Raw genomic sequence first — 24,814 nt, 5'->3', positions numbered from 1 at the left:
GTGGGGGTGGGGGGTCCTGTAGCTGGGGGCATCCTAGACAGGGGACAGCAGGTGGCCTGCGAGGTCCACTGGGCACTTTGCAGCCACACTCGGCTTTGAGGGCAACCACGAGCTGGGGGCAAACCCCAGAGCAGTGGCCGTGCTCCACTGCTCAAGGGGAGTGTGGGACGACAAGGGGGTCACCCCCACCACCCCCAGGGCTGGCCGTGTGCGGTCAGAGCCCTTCCAGCTCCAAGAAGAGGTAGAGGCGTTCCATCTCCCGGCTCTGTAGATAAAGCCGCTGAGTTTCAGAGAGGTCAGCCGTCGTTCCAGAAGCTGCGTGGCCGGGACGCAGCCTGAAGGGTCCGGGACCAAACTCCCGAAACGCCCCGTGGACAGTCGGCCGTCTTCCTCCCCAAGAGGCTGAACAGTCTGAATCAGAGGCAGTCACCCATCCCATAAAGACGCGTAGAGCAGCACCTCTGTGCCGGGCACAGGGTGACGACCGGGCCCCGGGATCCCGGATCCAACAAGCATCAGCCTCAACTCGGGCGGGAGCGTCCGGGCCCAGGAGTGACCTGGTGCTGCCCGCTGGTGGGGTTTACCCAGGCTGACCCCAGGGGAGCCCTCAGCCACAGGAGCTGGAGGAGACGGGCACGCAGGGTGTGTGTGCGAAGCTCCTTGGGAAAGTAGCAGGGATGGGGCAGGACCTTGGCCCAGGTGGCGTTTTAGATTCAGTATTTCCATGTCTTGTTTGGTTACAGACTCTAATCTGTTTCCTAAATCTGGGTGGAACCCCACAGTGTGAAGCACGGCTGGGATGGATGTCCACCCTTGGACAAAGAACAGAAAGGCAGACTGGATTGGCCACCAACGCTTGCCCTGTCGGTCTTGATTTAGCAAGCAGCCAAATCTCAGAGGTGGACAGCCAGACGCAGAAGGGCCGGGATGGGGCCCGAGAAGGTGAGGTGTCAGCCAGCCCAGTGAGTGACGGATCCTAAAGCAGGTGGTCTGCAGGTGGCACTCCAGGCCTTGGTCCGGGGCTGGTGCCAGACCCAGTGGAGGCCGGGTTGGCTGAGAGCTGCCAGGCCTCGGGAGCACAGGCCTGATGGGACTGGACTTGCTCTGGGTTTGGGTGTGGAGACCATGTGAGGGAGCAAAGCGTTTGTAGTCAGGTCATCATCCAGAATAAAGTCCCCATTCATGGCTGCCACTAGGCCCTTTGTTGAATCTGTCCGTGGCATCAGCCACTTCAGGATCATCAAATAACAGGGTTCAAAGTCAAAACCCACTCCTTCCTCCTTCCCCAGCAAGGCCTGTCTAGTCTAGACCCAACCGTGGGTGGAAATGGGTCTGTTTTCACCCTCTCCTGTCAATGAAACACCTTTACTTCAGCTATTTTTTTTTAAATTTATTTTGTATTGGAGTATTCCCAATTAACAATGTGGTAGTTTCAGGCGAACAGGGGAAGGACTCAGCTGTGCATATACATGTATCCATTCTCCCCCAAACTCACCTCCCATCCAGGGAGCTATTGTTTTTAGACTTGGTATTTCCATTGTCCTGTTCATATCACTTACAGACTCTGACCTGTGTCCTAATTTTTCAGAGCAAAAACTCCCCCGGATGGGAGCCCCAAGTTTTTAGAGGTTCATCCACTGTGCCCCTTTGGGGCCTGAGCAAGGCCCAGATGGGTGAGCGTCTGGGGGGCAGGGGGCTGGGCCACAGAAATTTTCCGCGGGGGTCCCTACATTCCACCCGGTGTCCCTACCGCTCCCAACAGATTCTTTCCGCAGGGACTCAGCCCTCACACGACATGAACGGGCTCGTTTTATATCAGAAGGCTGAATTTTAACTGATAAATTGGACAGTTCCCTAAGGCAAGGGTTACTAAGCTTTGTCATTCTCACTAAAAATGTGATTTATAATATATTCTTATTTGCTAGACACTCCTGTTCCCAGGAATGAAGGCCTAGTGCAAAAAAACAGGAGGTCTACTTAATATCTTGACCCCACATAAAAATCCACTCCACCAGTGCCTCTGCGAACGTGTAAACAGATGTGCATAAATTAGGATTCTACAGAGTCAAGCAAGCTCAATTTCATTAAGTTTTCATGATAGTTTAAGGGGTCAAACACTTAAAATTCAGGATCTAGCAAGAGTAACACACAATTTGCTTTTGAATTTTATGTTGAAGGAAAGGTCTAAGGGTCTGAAGAAAGCAATGCTATTTCTTCTGCTTCCAGTTTATAAAGATAAAAACAGTATTTATTGTTCCTTAAATATGCTGGTATTTATGAATACAGGTATGTCATACTTCAGAGATCAGTCCCCAAGCTACCTGAGAAATTCTTTGTAAAAACCACACTTGAAAAGGCAGCAGGGAAACCATCTGACCTCTTAAAAGTTAAAGTTGCAAAGTCATTTTGCCTGAGATAACCAGAACTGCTCTAAAGCTAAGTGGGCAGAAATGGATTTGATCTCTATATCTGATTGCTTAGCAGAAGCCATCCAGCCAATTTTTCAACAATGTCTCCATATCATGGAACTTCCTAAAAAACTTCAAGGGGGTAACCTGAGCTTGTGAAAAATGATCCCGAATGTCAATAGGACAAAGTTTCCCTTCCAAGATGTAATTAGCCGGGTTTGGAGCGCCTTTCATATTTCACTTGACAAGCATCTTTTGCCTTTGTTCTGCCTGCTCTGGAGAGCTTTGCAGGGCTTTGCCATTTCTTTGTTAAGAGGAGTGGTTTTAAAAGACATATTTAGATAATAGTAATCGTTAAAAGTTGAATGCACCTGATAGGAATGTTCATATTTTACCCAATATTTTTGTGTGTGGAGAGAATACTACTTTTTCTAGTAGTATTTATTTCATCGTAGGCATGTTTGACTGCGTAAGTTCTTTGTGAGAAATACTGACCAAGGACACAGTGACCAGGTGAGCCAAGGATTGCTAAGAAGGCTGATGGGATCTTTGGACTCCACTGAGAGATGTCCAGCGTGTAGACCCGACCCCAGGGTGCCCAGGTTGGTGGGAGCCCGATTGGAGTTCTGTACCCCATCGTGGTAGAAACATTGCTGACAAATGAAGAGTATTCCTTGAAGAGGCCAGGTTGTTGAGACATCTCAGAACTCAGAAGCAGGATTCCACAACCTCAGCACTAAGACGTCGCTGAGGACTTTCCTGGTGGTCCCAGTGGTTAAGACTCCATGGTGCTGATTCAAGGGGCACAGGTTCGATCCCTGCTCAGGGCAATAAGATCCCACATGCCACACAGCCAAAAAAAATTTTTTAATTAGATGCTCAATTAAATTTGAATTTCAGATTAAGTATTAAAAAAAATCATCTCTGGATAATTGTGTGGTGGGGAAGGGGGCTTAGTCCCCTCCTTTGCAGCAGTTACAGCATCTTGGCCTCTGACCACTAGAGGTCAGTAGCAGCCTCCCGCCCCCAAGTGTTTCAACCTAGAGGTCTCCAGACCCTGAAGAACGCTGCCTGAGGGGCAAAGTCGTCTGCGGTTGAGAAGCACTGCTCTGAAGAATGAAGGAAGTCAGGCATTTTTCAGCCCCAGATGACAAGTTGACAGGGAATATGAAAGCTGTTTGTGGGCATTGCATATGAAAAAAAAAAAAGATTTTGAATTGCTTCAAAAGGCTGAATAAGAACAAATGGGGCAAAATTGTAGAGAGGTCAATGTTGACTAAGGAACAGGGAGAACCTTCTAGAAGAAGTGTACAGCTCCCATCTCTGTAGTACTTATGTTTATCTGGGGCAAGAATCCCCACTCAAGATCCAGAGCTCTTCCCTCCACAGATCTTTCTGGGAGCGCTCAGGGTGGGCAGAGCGCTGTGTGGTTGCTTTCCACCCACTGTTGAGTTTGTCTTCTGTCAGGGGCCGCAGTTCAGTCAGTTCAGTTCAGTCGCTCAGTCGTGTTGGACTCTTTGCAACCCCATGGACCGTAGCACACCAGGCCTCCCTGTCCATCACCAACTCCCGGAGTTTACCCAATCCCATGTCCATTGTGTCGGTGATGCCATCCAACCATCTCATCCTCTGTCATCCCCTTCTCCTGCCTTCAATCTTTCCCAGCATCAGGGTCTTTTCACATGAGTCAGCTCTTCGCATCAGGTGGCCAATAGTATTGGAGTTTCAGCTTCAGCATCAGTCCTTCCAAGGAACACTCAGGACTGATCTCCTTTAGGTGGTTGCTTTCCACCCACCATCGAGTTAATCTTCCATTGGGGGCAACTGGAGAAGCTCTAAAGGTTGGCTCATGCCCTGAGGAGCCTGCCCTTCCTCCAAGCCCACTCCAGTCCCACAAGGAGGGTGGGCAGGACAGCGGGGACAGGGGCTGTGTGTGTGGCGGGGCTGGGGGCTGGCAGAGGACGGGGGTCCCAGAACACTGGGGCAGCAGGAAAGAGCTGGCAGCTGGGGTCTGAGCAGGCACTGGATGCCGGAGTCCTCACTCATGGTCTTTCCAGGCGTCCTCCAAAAGCAGAGCCAGGTGAGCTCTCCGGGGCGAGCACCCGGCCCAGGTTCTCCCGCCCCCTTCCTTAGAGTCTTGAGTTCTAGGGACACCTCCCCCCGCCACCCCGACCCACCAGCGGCCGGCAGCCTCAGCAGAGAGCACTTCCCACGGTGGCCACTGGGTGTCACCCTATGGTCTCAAATGCCAGTTCACTGGTGCCCCAAGCAGAGAGCGGCTTTTTTCAGCCGCTTTGACATTTTTCTCCTCTCTGCCTCCAGCAGAAACATTCCAAGATTCTGCGTGGCAGGTATTTTTGCTCTTCTGCTAAATGGCTCCCTTCTCTTCTCCCTGCCTCTGCCTCCTCAACCAACTTCCTCCCCCTCTCGCAGACCCTTCCGTTGGCTTTGTCCCCCCAGGGGGCACACCCCACAGAGGTGTGGCTCCTGGGGTGAAAAACGTCATAGACAGTCCCCATGGAAACACCTCTGTGAGCGCCTGAGAGAGCAGGAGAGGCCAGCAGGGCCTCCAGGGGCTTCCGAGCAGCCCTCCAAATGCTACCTCTCCGGGAATGAGCGTGTCTGGCCCCACTCCAGGCACGTTGCTTGTCCCTCTGTAACTTCCCGTCGTCTGCCCCGTGAATGCCCGCCTCTTTGATCTGTTTCAACGTCTGGACTGTGAGCCCTGGACATCTCCCACCTTTCTGGTCCCCACATCACAGAACAAAGCATATGGTAGGATGTGGAGTACTTGGGATTGAAGGAAAAGAAGCATCTTAAACACTGAAAACTGACACAAGGAGACACCTTTGAAACCAAAACAGCTCTAATCATAAAGGTGAAGAACACAGGGAGATGTGTGTCCATGCAGAGGATACACTGGGGAGGCCAGGAGCTGGCTTGGAAAGCTGTGGTGGGGGGGGGGGGGGGACCAAGGGGATAGGGACACCCCCCAGGGGTGGGGAATGGCATGTGCTGTGCATGGAGGCAGAAACCAGGGATGCCCGTATGGAGGAAGCAGAATCTTCTGGCCACCCAGGGGTCACCAGGAATTCCTGTAAATCCTGAGAGCTGCTCCAAACCTTCCCCACCCCACCCTGGGACTCACTGCCCTTCCAGATGATGTATGAACATCTCCTCTCCCAGAAGCCTAGGTTAAAAAATGGCCAAACCGCCAACGACTTAACATTTCCTTCGGGGCGGTCCTGCAGATGGTGGGGGCGGGGGGTGGATTGTATGTGACATAAAAACAACAGAAAACAAAGTTGGGAACCAGTGAGGAAGGTGGGAGGCCCTTCTGTGGTTGAGTGTCAGGCTTGGGGGGTGCTCAGCCCAGGGTGTGAGCTCGTGTGACCATCCTAAGGGGGCAGATGACCGGGGGCTCCATGCAATCGGGGGGACATGTGGACATTTTTAGACAGTGGGGTGAACTCAAAGAAGGTTTGATAGTGATAGCTCATGTGTATTGAGCACCCACGACATGAGACACTGTTCTAGAGTTTCCCACACCCTGGCATTAAATGCTCACAGTTGCCTAGTGAGGCAGGCCTGTCACCGCTGGCCCACCCACCCTTCAGCTGTGGGAGCCAAGTCACGTGGAGGTTTCGTTACACGGCGGGGCACACGGCTGGCGGTGCTGCAGGCAGGGGTCTGGGCACAGGCTGCTTGGTCGAAACTCCCCTCTCAACCAGTCTACATCCACAGCCTCCACTACAAGGCTGCTGCTTCTTTTTTTTTAATTTTTGGCTGCACCCCATGGTATGTGGGATCTTACTTCCCCCACCAGGGATTGAACCCATGCCCCTTGCCTTAGAAGGCAGAGTCTTAACCACTGGACTGCCACAAGTCCCGCTATTAAGGTTCTGAATGTTATGAATAAAATAGCATTTTTCGGAGAGTCCTCTCCTCAGATCCAGGCTAAGGGACCCATGTTGATGGTAGGTACATGTTACGGCTTCCCAAGTGGTGCAAGGGGTAAAGAATCCGCCCACCAGTGCAGGAGACGTAAGAGATGTGGGTTCAATCCCTGGATCAGGAAAGAAGCCCGGGACGATAGTTTGCTTACATATTTGAGACTAAAATGTTGTCACTCTATATGGGAAAAGATTCTGTATATGTATAACACAACACTGTAAATCAACAATATTCCAGTAAACATTAATTAAAAAAAAAAACTGGAAGTATCCAAACAAAATAATGTTTAAAAGGATATACCATTACAACAATTAAAGACTAACTGCTTTATCTGTGCAAAAAAATAAAATATGGAACACCATCACTTGCTAAGTATCTTCACCCACATAGTCATATGTGGCTCTCCCAAGGGGCCTGAGCAGAGCACAGAGCCAATGTTAGTGCCCCACCTTACAGACGAGGAAACAGACCCACAGGCCCGCTGGGCGGCCCGTCCGGGGTGGCGCAGGGCTTAACTCAGGCCCGGTCTATTCTGCCGTCCAGGGCACTCTGGGTAAGGCCGCGGCTGTAGCTGTTCTACGGGAAGGGAACGAGCATACAGCAGGTGCCTACTCTGTGCCTGGTATGTTAAGAGCTACCAGAAGTGGAAACAGTGACAGATTTTATTTTTCTGGTCTCCAAAACCATTGTGGATGGTAGCTGCAGCCACGAAATTAAAAGAACCTCGCTCTTTGGAAGGAAAGCTATGACAAACCTAGACAGTGTATTAAAAAGCAGAGACATCACTTTGCTGACAAAGGTTCCTATAGTCAAAGCTACAGTTTTCCCAGTAGTCATGTATGGATGTGAGAGATGGACCATAAAGAAGGCTTTCAAACTGTGGTGCTGAAGACTCTTGAGAGTCCCTTGGACTGCAAGGAGATCAAACCAGTCAATTCTAAAGGAAATCAGCCCTGAAATATTCGTTGGAAGGATTGATGCTGAAGTTCTAACACTTTGGCCGCCTGATGTGAAATGCTGACTCATTGGAAAAGACCTGATGCTGGGAAAGATTGAAGGCAAGAGGAAAAGGGGGCAACAGAAGATGAGATGGTTGAATGGCATCACCAACTCAAAGGACATGAGTTTGAGTAAACTCCGGGAGATGGTGAAGGACAGGGAAGCCTGGTGTGCTGCATCCCATGGGGTCTCGAAGAGTCACACCCGACTTAGCAACTGAACAACAACAGCAATCCCGCGTTAGGCACCGTCTCCCTCAATTTACTGAGGCTGAGAGAAGTGGCTTTCCTGAGGCTCCCCGGTGGCTGGCACAGACGGAGTAGAACCCACATCTGTCTGACTACAAAGTCGTATTATTTCTCCCCGGTCTGAGGGCTCCTTCCTGCCCGTCTCCTCCTCTGTACCCCCACCCACTGGAGATTCAGCCTGTCTCTCACCCCTCACTTTGCAGATCTGTGTTGCCAACTCGCGGGTAGGGTTTTAGCTCGGAAAATTGGAAGAAGGGGCTTAGCTGAAAACCCCTGTTATGGCCAAGATCGTGTCCAAGGATCTGCAATGGACTAGATGGCAGTGGCAGCAAAAGCTTCAGAGAAGGAGAGGAAATGAGTGACAGAAAAATTGGGGGATTGGGAAGACAATGATAGGGTGGTAAGAAAGGGAAGGCTTTGGTGTAAAGAAAATAAGTTCTGTTTGAGAAACCTTCGGCCGTCAGGGGTGGTGAAACCTTGTTCACAGGGAAGCTGGCGGGCAGGACGGAAAGGACAGGCCGGGGTGAGCGGCAAGGCAGAGAGGAGGGCAGGGCCCAGGAACCGGCCCCCAGGGAGGAGGGGGCGCCGGGAGCCGAGGAGGCCGGCGGGAGGGGCCGACCTTCCGCGCCGCCCCGCCCTCCATGCCCCCTCCGGCCGGTGACCTTCACCTCCGCTCCCCTCCGGCCGCCCACACCCCGGGCCCTGTCATCACTCCAGGAGCCCACTCCCTGACCGCAGCTTCCGACGCGGCCCGGCCGCTCCCGCCTCCGTCCCACCACACCCCCACGCTGACCTCACTCTGATCCCCAGTCCCTGGACTTTCCCACGTGGACCAGCGCCTCCCGGCTCCCGGCTCCAGGCCTCCAGACAGCACAGGGCATGTTAGGGCCGTGCTGGTGCCAGGACCCTCAACTGCTTTGCCCCGGTGTCCTTCCGTCCTGCTCATCCGGCCAGACTTGAGCAAGGGATCTGCTCCAGCACCTGTCTCCTCTGCCCCGATGGAGAACATCCCACACAAGGATGTTCAGTGCCCACGAGGCCATGGTACCCGGAGTCAGCTGCCCACGGGCAGGACTCCACCTCCTCCGCTCCTGGGCATCTATTCCAGTCCTCCGAGACCTGCCCCCAGCAGACAGCTCAGCCTCCCGGTTCACGGAGGACAGAGAGGCGCTCGGCATGCGCCACCTGCTCCGCGCTGCCTACCTGGGCACACCGCGCTAAATGCTTTGCCCCACGTTATCTTGTCTATCTTCACAGCGACCGTCCTTCACTCTCCTTTCACAGCCAAGGCACCAGCGGCGCCGTGAGTGGCCCCAGGCTCCAGAGCCCCTTAAGTGCTAACAGTAGGCTATTGTCTTCACACGTGGGCTTTGTTTTTCCTTCTGGCTGCACTGTGCCCTTGCAGGATCTTAGCTCTCTGATCGGAGATGGAGCCTGGGTCCCCGGCAGTGAAAGCCCCGAGTCCTAACCGATGGGCGGCCAGGAATTCCCTCAAACGCGTGCTCCTAATCCACAGAGCCAAGCACTCTGCCTGATCCTAAAGGTAAAACAGTAAACAAGACCGGCAATCTTCCTACCCTCATGAAGCTCGTGTTTCAGAAGAGCAGATGGACGGTACACAGGTAGACGAACGACTGTGCTAATTAACTGCAGACTGTGTCATGGCCAGCAAAGGAAGCCGCGGAGTTCACTGATGAGAGCGCAGAGCAGGCCGGCTGAGAAAGGGTGGAGAGTGGGGGCCCGGGAGGCAAGGTGTGCTGTCGGCCTCCTATCCTCACTCACCACCCACTCGCCTGGAAGACACACCTCCACCTGTTCGGGGGTGTGCACTCTGGATCCTGTTCTTAGCAAAACAGGGTCACCTGCCCTGGGAGCAGCTGTCTCTGGGGACGTGATGAGCTCAGTGGCTGAATTACTGAGACCCACCAGTGGGAGCCAGATCAAACCAGTTGATCCTAAAGGAAATCAACCCTGAATATTCACTGGAAGGACTGATGCTGAAGCTGAAGCTCCAATCCTTTGGCCACCTGATGCAAAGAACTGACTCATCAGAAAAGACCCTGATGCTGCGAAAGATTGCAGGCAGGGGAAGAAGCAGACAACAGAGGATGAGATGGTTGGATGGCATCACCGACTCAATGGACATGAGTTTGGGTAAACTCCAGGAGTTGGCAATGGACAGGGAGGCCTGGCGTGCTGCGGTTCATGGGGTCGCGAAGAGTCAGACACAACGTTGAGACTGAACAATGAACAACAACAGTAGGAGGCACGGTAGTGGGGGCATTTCCAGGGTCAGTCGATCATCTAGGAAAGGACTGGGTCCTTACATGATTGGATTACCAGCTTTGGATGGGGGCCTCAGCCATCTTTCTCCACGGTCGGGAGAAGGATGGCACTGACCATGATGGAGGCAGGTAGTCCAAGTCCATCCAACAAATAGGTGTGGAGCAACCTGTCCCAGGTTCGGGTCCCCAGGGAGTGGGGGATAGAGATCTGCGTGCAGGAAGTTATTGGGAAGACCTCTCAGGACCAACACCTGCGTGAAGGCAGCAGAACTGCAGGGAAGGGGGGCAGGGAGAAGATGGGACATTTGACAGAGGCAGTGGGCACACTGGCTTTAGTGGGGGGCTGCCCATGCTGCTGGGCCCATGCATGGATGGCCCCAATCTCTGCCACTGCGGCCAATCAACTCATGACAATTCATGTGTCAGTCCCAGGGTGGCCGGTGACAAAGGCTGATGCTAAAGTCATTCTGTCCACTTAGATGTCCAACACCTTTTTCTGTATTGGATGCTCTCTGGTGAGCATTAGCAGACAAAAACCTTTGTTCCTGGTGCCTGTTCTCTCAAGTTCGTACACATTTCCTTCTCAGATCTTCTTGTTCCCAATTTTCTAACATTTCTTCTTTCAGGACTCTGAGCAAGCAGCAAGCTATTTGCCACTGCTCTTTGGTCTCTATATATTCTAACCTTGGACCAAATCTCTTCCCATATGAAATGATTGACCAGGCCCATGCTTCAAACTCTGTCCCTTAAGATTTCAACTCACTGATGTCTTTCAAAGCCATCCCTGAATGGGGCTACGGGAGACCACAGTCCACTTTTGGCCCATACCCACATGCCAAGGGTGGTAAACAGAATAATTGTCCCCAAAGATGGCCCCATCAAATCCCTGGAACCTGTTGTTCAGTCGCTCAGTTGTGTCCAACTCTTTGCGACCCCATGGATTGCAGCACACCAGCCTTCCCTATCCATCACCAACTCGCGGAGCTTGCTCAAACTCATGTCCACTGAGTCGGTGATGCCATCCAACCATCTCATCCTCTGTTGTCCCCTCCTCCTCCCACCTTCAATCTTTCCCAGCATCAGGGTCTTTTCCAATGAGAATAAATTACGTGGAAGAGGGAATGGAGGATACAGGTGGGAGGTTGCTAATCAGTTGATCTTGAGATGGGAGATTATCCTGAATTATCTGAGTGGGCCCAGTGTCATCACAAAGGTTCTTATACACGAAAGAGGGAGGCAGGGGTATTATTGCAAGAGTCAGAAGAGGAGGTGTGATGATGGAAGCAAGAATCAGAGAGATAGCAGCGGTGTGTGAAGCGCTCAGACCTGCAGTTGTGTTGCTGGCTCTGATGGTGGAGGAAGGGGTCACAAGCCACAGAATGTGGGTGGACTCTGAAACTGTACAGGACCAGGAAGCATTCTCCTCCAGGGTCTCCAGAAAGAACACAGGCGTGTCCCTGTCAACACCTCAATCTCAGCCCAGTGAGATCTAGTTCAGTCTTCTGAATCTCAGGACAGTAAGATACTAAGTTTGGGTTGTTTTGAGTCTCTAAATTTGCAATCATTTGCTGCAGAAACTAATATTATGTGGAGCAATCCCATCGGCGAACCAAGCTGGCTCTTTTTCTTCTCCATCTGATCATAAAAGACTCCCATGGTATGGCCAGAGGGGAAGAGAGCTAAGGGACTTGAACCAGGGCCATGGTGGAGGACAGGAGTTTGGGCTACTTACTTTCGCCTGCTGACATGGCTGGTCCTCAGTCTGGGGTATGCCGCCTCCATCCGACAGCCAATGGCTGTTGCACCCTTGGAAGGTCTGGTGGAATTCAGCTCTTAATGGGCAATACTGGCCACATGGTCTCTTGACATCGCAGTTAGGTGTCCCATGTCTGCCAACGCCTAGTAGCATGCCAGAAGCTTTTTTTTTTTTTTTTTTTAATGAGTGTACCATTCTATTAACATTTAAATTCCACCAAGAGTTCAAGTAGATGCTCACCATACATTCAGATGTTTGAAATAAAGATGAAATGGATAAACAGCTTTAAGGGTGCAATGTATTTACCACTGCACAATAAATCGACCAACTAGGCAATCTAGGGGTGGTGTAACTACACCCTTAGGAGCGCAAGTATAAGGACAAGCCCTGGAACTGGAGGAAAAACTTGTCATTCAGGACTGAACAGAGCTCCTTAGTTGCTGACGGAATCTCCCCTTGACCTCAAATTTGAGACAAATCGAGAGTCTGTCAGTATATGAAACTCACTGAATTCAGAACAAACAGTAGCAGGAGAGATTGGTCAGAGCCAACTCGGATTGTGGGGGCCAGTCTGAAGAGAGCAGGGTTGGCTGGGGCCTGGAAGGTCGCAGCTGGAGTCCAGGACTAATAGAGGAGAACAGCCATCTTCTAAAAATTGCTGATTTCCAAATAAACTTCTAAGCTGTCTTTTCCAAACAGGGCAAGGAGTTTTTAAAATTGATCAGTTTGATGAGTTTTGGTAAGTTTTTCAATTGTGTCATCCCAACACTTCAGTCTTAGAACACTTCCATCATCCCCCCAGGTTTCCCTCCTGTCCATTTGAGGTCCATCTGGGTTCCTACCCCCATCTCTACTTTCTGTCTCCATAGTGTTTGCCTTTTCTAGAAATTTCAAACAAATGTGATCACACCATATGGTGTCTCTTTTGTCTGATTTCTTTCACTTATCCTAATGTCTTTGGCTGGGCTTCCCTGGGAGCTCAGTGGTAAAGAATCCTCCAACAACACAGGAGACGGCAGGAGATGTGGGTTTGATCCCTGGGTCGGGAAGACCCCCGGGAGTAGGAAGTGGCAACCCACTCCAGTATTCTTGCCTGGGAAATCCCATGGACAGAGCAGCCTGGCAGGATACCGTCCATGGGGTTGCAAAGAGTCGGATACGACTGAGCACGCACGCACGCACACGAAATGTGTTTAAGGTTCATCTGTGTGCTTATTTCTCTCTCCAACCTGACCGGCCAGCCAGAACACCTTCCTCTCTGTGTGAGTGCTGGGCCTGGGACGTCACATCTCCTCATAGCTGTTCTTTGTCTTGCTTCACCAACTCTTGCCCTGTGCACGCACAGTTTAATAGTCCGAAACCTGAGCAGATTCCTATCTGCTTTGCTCTCTGCAGGGTTCCCACCTCCGCGAATTCCAGCCACTCTGGTCTGCAACCTGTGATCTCTGTCTTCTTAATTCAGTGAGACGAACTCGTTGTCCAGAGTCCCCTGCTTTCTGCACTGCCATGCGGAAAGTGAGTCCTTGCAGAAACGCTGGGTGATCACAAAGACCCCCTCATGAACTTGGGTTCTCTTGGGGATCCCGGTGCTACGTGCCTATTATTCAAGGTCTAAAAAGGGTCTTTCCATATATTTTGTCCAGTTTTCTAGTTCTTTATAAGCATGAGGGCAAGTCTGCTGTTTGTTATCTATTATGGCTTGTCATGATTTTCTTGTTGTTGAATTTTTTCACTCAGTTCAGTTCAGTTCAGTTCAGTTGCTCAGTCGTGTCCAACTCTTTGCGACCCCATGAATCGCAGCACGTCAGGCCTCCCTGTCCATCACCAACTCCCGGAGTTTACTCAAACTCATGCCCATCGAGACGGCGATGCCATCCAGCCATCTCATCCTCTGTCGTCCCCTTCTCCTCCTGCCCCCAATCCCTCCCATCATCAGGGTCTTTTCCAATGAGTCAGCTCTTCGCATGAGGTGGCCAAAGTATTGGAGTTTCAGCTTCAGCATCAGTCCTTCCAATGAACACCCAGGACTGATCTCCTTTAGGATGGACTGGTTGGATCTCCTTGCAGTCCAATTTTTTCACTAGCTATTATTATATACAAATTCACCTTTTTTAAAGTACATAGTGTGAACAGTTTTGGTAATTGCGTACCATCGGTAGCCACCTACACCATCATGATACAGGTCAATTCCCTTACCCTAAAATGCTTCCTCACAGCCCTTCATGCCCTCCTGCCTCACCTCTACATGCGACGTCTCTCTGCCACTGTAAGTCTGCCTTTTCCATAATTTTGAAATTATGCAGTAGTCTCATGGTTGGTATTTTCACTTAGCATGATGTGAGATGACCCATGTCATTGCGTGCATTAATATTTTGTTCCTTTTTATTGCTGAGCAGCATTTCATTGTGTGGAAATACCACCATCTGAACTCAACATTCAGAAAACTAAGATCATGGCATCCGGTCCCATCACTCCATGGCAAATAGATGGAGAAACAATGGAAAGAGTGACAGGCTTTATTTTCTTGGGCTCCAAAATCACTGCAGATGGTAACTGCAGCCATGAAATTAAAAGACGCTTGCTTCTTGGAAGAAAAGCTATGACCAACGTAGACAGCATATTAAAAAGCAGAGACATTACTTTGCTAACAAATATCCGTCTAGTCAGAGCTATGGTTTTTCCAGTGGTCATGTATGGATGTGAGAGTAGGACTATAAAGAAAGCTGAGCACTGAAGAATTGATGCTTTTGAACTGTGGTGTTGGAGAAGACTCTTGAGAGTCCCTTGGACTGCAAGAAGATCCAACCAGTCCATCCTAAAGGAAATCAGTCCTGAATATTCATTGGAAGGACTGATGCTAAAGCTGAAACTCCAATACTTTGGCCACCTGATGCGAAGAACTGACTCATTTGAAAAGACCCTGATCCTGGGAAAGATTAAAGGCAGGAGGAGAAGAGGATGACAGAGAATGAGATGGTTGGATGGCATCACTGACTCGATGGACTTGAGTTTGAGCAAGCTCTGGGAGTTGGTGATGGACAGGGAGGCCTGGCATGCTGCAGTCCATGGGGTTGCAAAGAGTTGGACACGACTGAGCAACTCAACTGAACTGAACTGAATTGAACCACCATTTGTCTACCCATTTACCAGCTGATGGACATTTGGATTACTTCCTGTTTGAGGCTATTATGAATAATGTTACTAAGAGCGTTTTTGTATACGTCTTTGTGTAGAAAGGTATGTACATATACTTTGTGTATAAGGAAATGCTGGGACATGTTGTAAATGTACATTTTAAAGATATTGTCATACTGTTTTGCAAAGCAGCCATACAACTTTCAGTCCCACCAGTTTCTCTGCATCACCAATAACACTGTTACTGTCTTCCTAACTTAGCCTTTCTAATGGATGCATAGTGGTATGTCATTGATTTCTCTTTTGAATTACGTTGGTACTTTTGCCAAAAACGAACTGACTGTTGAAGTGTGGGTTTATTTCTGGGTTCTCTATTCCATCTATCCGGGGCCAGCTCCGTACTGTCTTGACTGTAGCTTTAGAGTAAGTCTTGAAATCACATAGCTTGCAGCCTTCAATTTTGTTCTTATTTTTCAAAATTGTTTTGGTTGTCTTAGGTTCTTTGTCTTTTCATACAAATTTTTAAATGTCAATGTCTTGTTACAAAGACTGTTAAAATTTTCATTGGAACTGCATGACTCTATAGATCAATTTGAGGAGGGCTATTATCTTAATAATATTAGGTCTTTCAATCTATGAACATGGTATATATTTTCATTTATTTAGGTCTTTTTCAGTTTCTCTTTGTAATGTTTTATAGTTTTCATTGTACAGGTTTTAAATATCTTTCATTTAAATTTATTCCCAAGTTTTTTTCTTTTTTTGGCCATATGATGTGTGGGATCTTAGTTCCCCAACCAGGGATTGAACCCGTACCGCCCACACTGAAAGCATAGCCTCTAAACCGGTGAACTGCCAGGAAGTCCCTATTCCTAGGTATTTTTGATGTTATCATAAGTGAAGTTGTTCATTAAATTGAATTTGTAATTGTTCATCCCTAGTATATAAAAATACAATTGATTTTCATATATAACCCTGCTACACTCCCTGACTAGTTCCAGTAGAGTTTTTATAGGTTCATTAGGGATTTTTACAAACATGATTAAGTGGTCTGCAAAAAGGACATTTTTTTGTCTTTCTTAATTTGTATATCTTCCATTTCTCTTTCTAGTCTTGACTAGGACTTCCAGTAAATGTTAAATAAACATAGCAAGAGTGCGAATCCTTACCTCGTCAAGCACAGAGTGTTTCACCACTGAATCTGATGTCGGGTGTAAATTTTTTGTAGATGTTCTTAAACAGGTTTTGAAAATGCCCTTCTGTTTTTACCTTTCTGGGAGTTTTTGCCAAGAAAGCCTCTTGAGTTATATAAAATGCTTTTACCTGCATCTATTGAAATGATAATATACCTTTTCTCTTTAATCTATTAATATGGTGAAACATATTGATTGAGTTTGGGATGTTAACCTAATTTTACATTCAGAATATGGACCCACTTGGTCCTGATATATTGTCATTTTTAATATATAACTTGGCTTTTTAATATTTAGTTAAGAATTTTGGGGTCTATGGTTATGAGAGATACTAGTCTATAGTTCTTTTATTTTTCTTATGAGGTCTTTGCTTGGTTTTGGAATCAGGATAATACTAACTAGATTTATAAAATAAGTTGAGAGACGTTACCTCTTCTTTTTCTGAAAGAGTTTGTGTAGAATGGATGTTATTTCTTTCTTAAATGCATGGTAATACTTACCACTGAAGCCACGTCACTCTGGAGTTTCTTTATGGGAAGGTTTTATTTATAAATTCAATTTATTTAATTGATAGCAGGCTCCTCAAGCTTTATATTTTTCCTCGGGTGAGTTTTGGCAATTTCTGTTTTTCAAGGAATCTGTCTGCTTCATGTAGATTGTCACATTTATCGCTATAAAGTTGTCAATAACATACCCTTATTATTTATAGATTCTGTGGTAATGTCTTCTCTTTTACTCCTGATATTGGAAATTTGTACCTTCCTCTTAAGAAGCCCAACTAGAAGTCTCTTGATTTTATTACTTTTTTTAAGGAACTAGCTTTTGCTTTCACTAAAGTTCCAATTATTTTCTTCATTATTCTAATGATTTCCCCCTTTATCTTTACTATTTCCGTCCTTTGGCGGCTTTAAGTTTAATTTGCTCTCCTTTTTCTAGTATCTTAAGGTGAAAGCTTGGGGTTCCCAGGTGGCATTAGCAGTAAAGAACTCACCTGGGTCAGGAAGATCCCCTGGAGGAGGGCATGGCAACCCACTCCATTATTCCTGCCTGGAGAATCCTATGGACAAAGGAGCCTGGGGGCTACAGTCTATGGGGTCGCAAAGAGTCAGACATGACTGAAGTGACTTAGTACACACACACGCAAGGTTAAAGCTTAGATAATGTGTTTGAGCTCTTTCTACTTTTCCAATCTAAGCATTTAAAACTATGTTTCCTTTTAAACGCTGCTTTAACCTTATCCTGAGTTTCCCTAGTGGCTTAGATGGTAGACTCTACTTGCAATGCAGGAGACTTGGGTTTGATCTCTGAGTTGAGAAGATCCCCTTGCGAAGGAACTGGCAACCCACTCCAGTATTCTTGCCTGGGCCATCCCGTGGACAGAGGATTCTGGCAGGCTACAGTCTGTCGGGTGGCAAGAGTCCGCTATAACTTAGCAACTAAACAACAACAGCATGGGGGATCTTAGTTCCCACCAGGGACTGAACCTGCACCCCATGCATTGGAAGGCAACCCAACCACTGGAACGCCAGGGAAGTTCCTGGAATGTTTTTAGGAATTCCATTTCAGTTTTTCTTTTGGCATCTTATCTATAATTCTTCGCATTTTTAAAGTAGTTGTCGCCAGGAATCTATTACACAATGACCTCGTAGGTCATTATCTTCTCTCTTCTATTACTGCTGCTATACTTCAAACATTTATAACCTCACAAGAACATGTTCTAATTTTTATTATAAAACCAGTTTATGAAACAATTAAGAGGAAAATGGCAAATAGAAGAAAATGGCTGTTTGCATTAACCCAGGTATTTACCATTTCCAATACTCTTCCACCTTGTTAGGATTTGCATTTCTGTTTGATAGCATTTCCCTCAGCCCAAAGAAGCTTCCTTAGCATTTCCCATGGTGCAGTTCTGTTGGAGAGGAATTCTCTTACTTACATTTTACCTTAAAACCACGGCATAACATACACATAACCTAAACTTTGCTATCTGAACCATTTTGAAGTGTATATTTCAGTTATATTAAATGCTAGTGTGTAGTAACCACCAGCATCCATCTCCATAATTCTTGTCACCTTATGAAACTGAAAACTTTACATGCATTAAAAAAAATCCTCATTCTTCCCTCCTCCAACCTCTGGCTGCCACATTCTACTTTCCGCTCTAGGACTCCTGACTACTCTCAGCACCTCATATAAATGGAATTGTGCAGTATTTGTCTTTCTTGCGAATGGCTTACTTCACTTAGCCTAAAGTTCTTGAGCTAAATATATGACACACACTGGGTTGACACAGACTATCTTGTTGAATCCTCCAAACCACTCAATTAAGTAGGTATTATTAATATTTCATTTTACAAATGAAAAATAAGCTTTAAGAGGTGGTTACTTGTCCAAAGTTAGGTGCTAAGAGATGAAGACACAATTCCCATCATCCAAGATTGTCTAATGTTCTGGAGCTCATGCTTTTTACCGGAAGTTAGCAAACCTTTCCTATGGAGAACCAAGCAGCCAAATAGTTACTTTTTTTTTTTTTCGCCACATGGCATAGCATGTGGCCTCTTAGTTCCTCGACCAGAGATTGCACCCTGTGCCCCCTGCATTGGGAGCTCAGCGTCTTAATCATTGGACCACCAGCGAAGTCCCCAAACTGTGTTAATATTTTAGACTTTGTAGGCTGTACAGTCTCCGCTATACAACTACTCAACACTATCACTATAGCATCAAAGAAGCCATAGGCAATGTGTATAATGAACGAGTGTGACAATTTTCAATAAAATTTATGACAATAGATAGTGGGAAAGATCTGGCTTGCAGGCTGCAGTTTGCTGATCCCTGCTCTTAATAATTACACTATTCTGTTATTTTTTCCTTTGGTCTTCAAAGTTTTCAGTTTCACAAATATTTATAGCGTTGAATCTAGACACAAGGCTTTGAACTTGGTCCTGAACAGGATAAGGAAAATAAAGTCCCTGCCTTGAGGAATCTCAGATTCAAAGGACAGTACATAAATACATGTGTAGTACAAGGGGAATTCTCCAAAGTTAGCACCAAAGAGAGGTATGGACTGACTTGAGCATCCACTGAGCATTATGTTTTGGAAGAGGAGCTGATATATGGCATACGCTTTCTTTCTTTTAAAAAAAACATTTATTTCGCGGTGTCTTGCTTGCAGCATGTGAGATCTTCAGTTCTGGTATGCGGGATCTTTAGTTGCAGGATGCGAACACTTGGCTGTGGCATGTGGGATGGAGTTTCCTGACCAGGGATCACATCTGCATTCCCTGCAGGGGAAAGTACATTCTCAACCACAGCACCACCAGCGAAGTCTCTTTCCATCATTTCTTTTTCCTTTCTTTTTATTTATTTTCATTTCTTGATTATTGAACCATGGCAGATCCATTTCTTCTGCAGCAGGCTCAAGACACGAACATACTACAAATTTTCATCTAAAGTTTAATTCATGTACATCTACATGGTGGCATGTTTATCATCATAAGGCATAATTATAAAACATTTTTAAAATGCTAAAAAAAATGCTATTTAGCCCAAGTGATATAATAACTTAGTTCTGTCAGTTCATCCAAGGTTGAAATCCTCTAGCCAATTCTAGGCAGTCAATAACACTCCATGGTTTGACCAATTTCATATCCTTTTGTTTCTCATACTCACCTATACTTCTAGCCTGTCCTGTTATTACCTCTATTTTTGTTCTCGTGTCCTTTAATGATGTTTTTCTTCCTATCTTCCACCTTTTCTCTTTCTTGTACTGTTTGGATTGTTGACCCTCTTCTGGAGGCATGTTATTTTCTTTCTCCTTTTTGAAAATATATTTTAAAATATTTTGTTCATTAATTTAGCTGATCTTTATTGAGCAATTACCACATAATTGGTCCTTTTCTAGAGGCTGGAGAGATAAAGGTAAAAAAAGACCAAAATCTCTGTCCTTGTGTAGCTTAAACGTTTTGGCAGTAAACAAAATGGTAACAATAATTAAATAGGCAAGTAAATTGATGTGATATAGGAAGCTTTAAGGGCTATTAAGAAAAATTCCTGAGGAGGTGAGGATCAGGAATTTGGGTGGTGTGCTACAATTTTAAAGACTGACAAAAGAAACTCATTAAGAGATCTTTGGAGCAGATGAAGGAAATAAACCATGCAAGTATGTGCTAGATAAACATTGAAGGTGTTTCATGCAACAGGAACAGCATGTGCAAAATCCTGAGGCAGGAGCATACCTCCCCAGGTGGAGGACAAGGAGGGCAGGGTAGTTGAAGCTCAGTGGAGGATGAAAAGACTAGTAGATGTGATCAGAATCGGTGAGGGAGGCAGTCTATTTAGGAACACTTCCACTGGAAGAACTTTGACTCTTACTCTGAGTGAGATGGAAATTCTTTGGATGGTTTTGAGCAAAATGAAATGTTGACTCATATTTTTAAAGGACTTATAATATAGGGAGACAAGAGAAGAAGCAAAGAGAGCAGCCAGGTTCCTACTGCAACATTCCAGGCCAATGAATTTGAATGTTATGGGACATGTTTTCTAGAAGAATCAGAGTAGTTGCTTTTGTTTTACAATTGAGGATGGCAAGCTAAGGGGTAAGATCTTGATTGGTGACAATACATTTTACTACTCCCTGTTCCTCGGGGAAAAATTAGGAGATCCTGCCCTGCTAGTTTAAGGATTGTTGAACATTTTTGATGGTCTTGAGCATCTCTAGGCGATATAATGCCTGGCACAAAGTAGGTACGTAGAAATATTTGTGGAATTCATGAATATGTCGTCAGTTAAATGGGATAGGGCTGAATTACAGTCTCAGCTGACTTGCCTGTTCATGTTTCATTTCTCCTGCATATTCTGGTGGTATTTATCAGGTCTTTAAATTTTATCTAGTAAAGAACATCAAAAATATGTTATAAACATACCCCTACACTTCAAGTCGAAATGTAGAGAGTATTATTTATATATTCTAATTGGCCTCACAGCAATTTGTCCAGTCCTCTATTATAGCAGTAATCAACTATTCAATTTTGTTTGCCTCTCTCTCTGAATAGTCTGTGAGTTCCTTCAGGGTTGGGATCATCTCTTATAGATCTTTACACTGTTGGCCCTCTGTCTCCACGAGTTGCAGCATCTGTGGATATGGAGGGCTGACTATAGGACTTGAGCATCCGAGGTTTTTGGTGTCTGCGGTGGTGCGGGGGTGTCCTGGAACCAACGCCATGTAGATACTGTGAGATCACAGCTCATCCTGTACCTATCATGGGGTCTGGCAACAATGTCTGTTCAAAGAATATATACATGATATGATAAAGTGCAGTGAAAAGAAAAGAGTGAGTTACCACCACCCCCAGAGAAGCCTTGTCTGATTCCTGTAAAATATACTCATTTCCCTTTGCTGTTTTCAGTCACTGAGTCGTGTCCGACTTTTTGCAACCTCATGGACTGTAGCACACCAGGCTTCCCTGTCCTTCACTATCTCCCAGAGTTTGCTCAAACTCATATCCTTTGAGTTGATGTCATCCAACCATCTCATCTCACTTCCTTTAGAAAAACACAATTCTTAGCCTAACTCTGTAGAATTTAGCTCCTTGAATTCAAATTGTATATAAAGCCCTTAATGAACTGGAACAGAGTCCCTGGTGGCCCAGTGGTAAAGAATCCACCTTCAGTGCAGGAGATGCGGGTTCTATGCCTGGGTTGGGAAGATCTCCTGGAGGAGGGAATGGCAACCCACTCCAGTATTCTTGCCTAGGAAATCCCATGGACAGAGAGGCCTGGTGGGCTACAGTCAATGGGGTTGCAAAGACTAAACTTAGGGACTAAAGCTCACCAGTGAGCTGAAACAACAGTAGTCTCACCCCAAGCAGGCCTGGTAAATGATGTTACTGTCGGTGTGTGTTTGTCGCTCAGTTATGTTGGACTTTTTGCGCTCCCATGGGCTGCAACCCACTGGGCTGCTCTGTCCATGGAATTCTCCAAGCAAGAATATGGGAGTGGGTAGTCATTCCCTTCTCCAGGGGATCTTCCCAACACAGGGATCGAATCCAGTCTTCTGCATTGCATGCAGATTCTTTACCTTCTGAGCCACCGCCAGGAGGTGATCACTAAGATATGCAGATGACACCACCCTTATGGCAGAAAGTGAAGAACTGAAGAGCCTCTCGATGAAAGTGAAAGAGGAGAGTGAAAAAGCTGGCTTAAAGCTCAACATTCAGAAAACTAAGATCGTGGCATCCAGTCCCATCACTTCATGGCAAATAGATGGGGAAAACAGTGGAAACAGTGACTGACTGTGTTTTTCTGGGCTCCAAAATCACTGCAGATGGTGATTGCAGCCATGAAATTAAAAGACGCTTACTCCTTGGAAGGAAAGTTATGACAAACCTAGACAGCATATTAAAAAGCAGAGACATTACTTTGCCAACAAAGGTCCATCTAGTCAAGGTTATGGTTTTTCCAGTGGTCATTTACGGATATGAGAGTGGGACTATAAAGAAAGCTGAGCGCTGAAGAATGGATGCTTTTGAACTGTGGTGTTGGAGAAGACTCTTGAGAGTCCCTTGGACTGCGAGGAGATCCAACCAGTCCATCCTAAAGGGGATCAGTCCTGCATGTTCATTGGAAGCCCTGATGTTAAGCTGAAACTCCAATATTTTGGCCACCTGATGCGAAGAGCTGATTCACTGGAAAAGGCCCTGATGCTGGGAAAGATTGAGGGAAGGAGAAGGAGACGACAGAGGATGAGCTGGTTAGATGGCATTACTGACTCCATGGACACAAGTTTGAGGAAACTCCGGGAGTTGGCGCTGGACAGGGAAGCCTGGCGTGCTGCAGTCCATGGGGTAGCAAACAGTTGGACACGACTGAGCGACTGAACTGACTGAAGAACTGGGAACTGAGCTTCCAGGGACTGAGACTTGCAAGATGGACCCAGACTGCTCCAGCTCCCAGGGGGTCGGTGTGAGCCCTGATCAACCCTCCCGACCGCAGGATCGAGGTCTTCAGCCTTCTCCTCCAGGGGAGCCTCCGCAGGCCTCCCCAGCCTTCCTCATATCCTCTCCTGCGCAGACCCCAGTCTGCCCGCATCTCCTCCTCAGGGTGTCCTTGTCCCCCACACCCGCTCCCATGGAGACCCCCTCTGCCCCCATCTCCCCGCTCAGGGTGTCTCCGTCCCGGGCCCGACCCCCACCCCTCCGACTTCTCCTCCGGGACCCTCCGCCCTCCTGACGTCCCCACCCCCTCAAACATAACTTCCGCTTGCGCCCCCTCCCCACAGGGCGAACTTCCGGTGGGCGCCCCCCTCCCCGCAGGCGGGACTTCCGCCCGCGCCCCCCTCCCCTCGCCGCGCCGTCGCGTTCTCCGGCCTGAGGCGATCGTTGGACGCGTGCTCTCGCGCTTTCCGGGCAGGGCCCGCGGGCTGCAGCGGCGCCGAGGCGGCGGCGGCGGCGGCGTGCGGAGGCAGCAGCCCGCGCTCCACCCCATCCCGCAGGCCCTCCTGCCCCTCCTCCTCCGGCTTCTCGTCGTCGGCCGTTCGGCCCGAGCTGCGAGCGGCAAGATGGCGGCGCCCAGGCCGCCGCCCGGCAGGCTGTCGGGCGTCATGATGCCCGCGCCCATCCAGGACCTGGAGGCTCTCCGCGCGCTGACGGCGCTCTTCAAAGAGCAGCGGAATCGGTAACCGCGCGGGCGTCAGGGGCGGCCCGGGGGGGCTGGCGGGAGCGGGGCGGGGGCGCCCCCTCCTCCCGGGGCGGCGGCGGCGGGGTGGCAGCTCTGCGCCTCACCAGAGGGCCTCGGGCTGGGGGGCGGGGGTGACACCTGCTTCCCACTCGTCAGAACGGGCGTGAGGCCGGGCACAGGAAGGGGGACCGATCCAAGCGAGCCCTTCGCCGCCTCCTGCCTGTTGGGTTAGTTGAGCCGCGGTGATGGCGCCCGGGTAACGTGCAAGGTGGTCTCCTCGGCCTGGTTGGAACAGACTGGCAAGCCCCCAGAGGCAGCAGAACGTGCAGGTGGGGGAGACAGACGTTGCAGATGTGCAAGGTGGGAGGCCGCGTCACTCCGTTCGTCCTGTGAGCCCAGGCTTTGCATCCCCACTGGTGGCCCCGCTTTGCACCGTGGCCACTTCAGTCCCGACTCTGCCACAGAAGGGCCAGATCTCCGTTGTATAAGGTGCCTAGGAGTCTGAAGATCCTGGATTTGGCTCCTAGCCCTACAAGCGGTGCGTTATGGTGTCATTTCTCCAAGCCTTAAGACTTCCTGCCTAAAAATGGGAATGTAATACTCGACTTCATTGCTAAATTGTACAGAGGAATAAATGAAATAAAGCACGTGAAAATACAAAGTACCTGATATCTCCAGTCAGTGCCTGTTTAATTTTGTTCTAGTCTTCTCTGGGCCTCAGTTTTTGTGTCTATTTAATAGGAATGAGGTTGGACAGTACTTTGCTGGTGAGGTTGTTTGTCAAGATTAAGTGAACTCATGCATATTAAGTCCTTGGCACATAGCTGACACGTAGTATTAAATCAAGTTAGCTGATACTGTCCCTTCACACATTGACGGATGGTTCTCCCTAAGTGTGTTGTTGGGAAGCCCTGCTCTGGAATCGCAGAAATATGTGCAAAGAGGAGAGGGAGTGTGGGAGAACGCTAGATGGTCTTAGAGTTTCAGTCGGTCTGAGCACTTCTGCCCCAAATCACAGTGAGTGTGGAGCAATTCAAAGAGTGTCAAGAGCCCTGGGCACTGCTCCTGCCTTTTTGGGAGATAAGTTAATTGATGCGATACCTCAGAGAGATTTGTTGATTGCGTTGATGCTTAGGATAGCTATACCATGATGGGCTCTCCT

At 48.0% G+C, this 24,814-nt stretch overlaps 1 protein-coding gene across 1 annotated transcript in view; it reads left to right on the top strand.

Annotated features, from left to right (window-relative positions):
* The first annotated feature begins 23,397 nt into the window (after positions 1–23,397).
* ATXN10 (ataxin 10) overlaps positions 23,398–24,814 on the top strand; it is a 140,143-nt gene continuing 138,726 nt past the window's right edge. Inside the window, exon 1 of the mRNA XM_061124340.1 lies at positions 23,398–23,649. Within this exon, the coding sequence (XP_060980323.1) occupies positions 23,534–23,649 (116 nt within the window). The 5' untranslated portion in view covers positions 23,398–23,533. The remainder of the gene's footprint in view (positions 23,650–24,814) is intronic.

This window comes from Dama dama, chromosome 22 (assembly GCF_033118175.1).
Source record: "Dama dama isolate Ldn47 chromosome 22, ASM3311817v1, whole genome shotgun sequence".
Classification (NCBI taxonomy): domain Eukaryota; kingdom Metazoa; phylum Chordata; class Mammalia; order Artiodactyla; family Cervidae; genus Dama; species Dama dama.
This window is presented reverse-complemented; position numbering and strand designations above follow the sequence as displayed.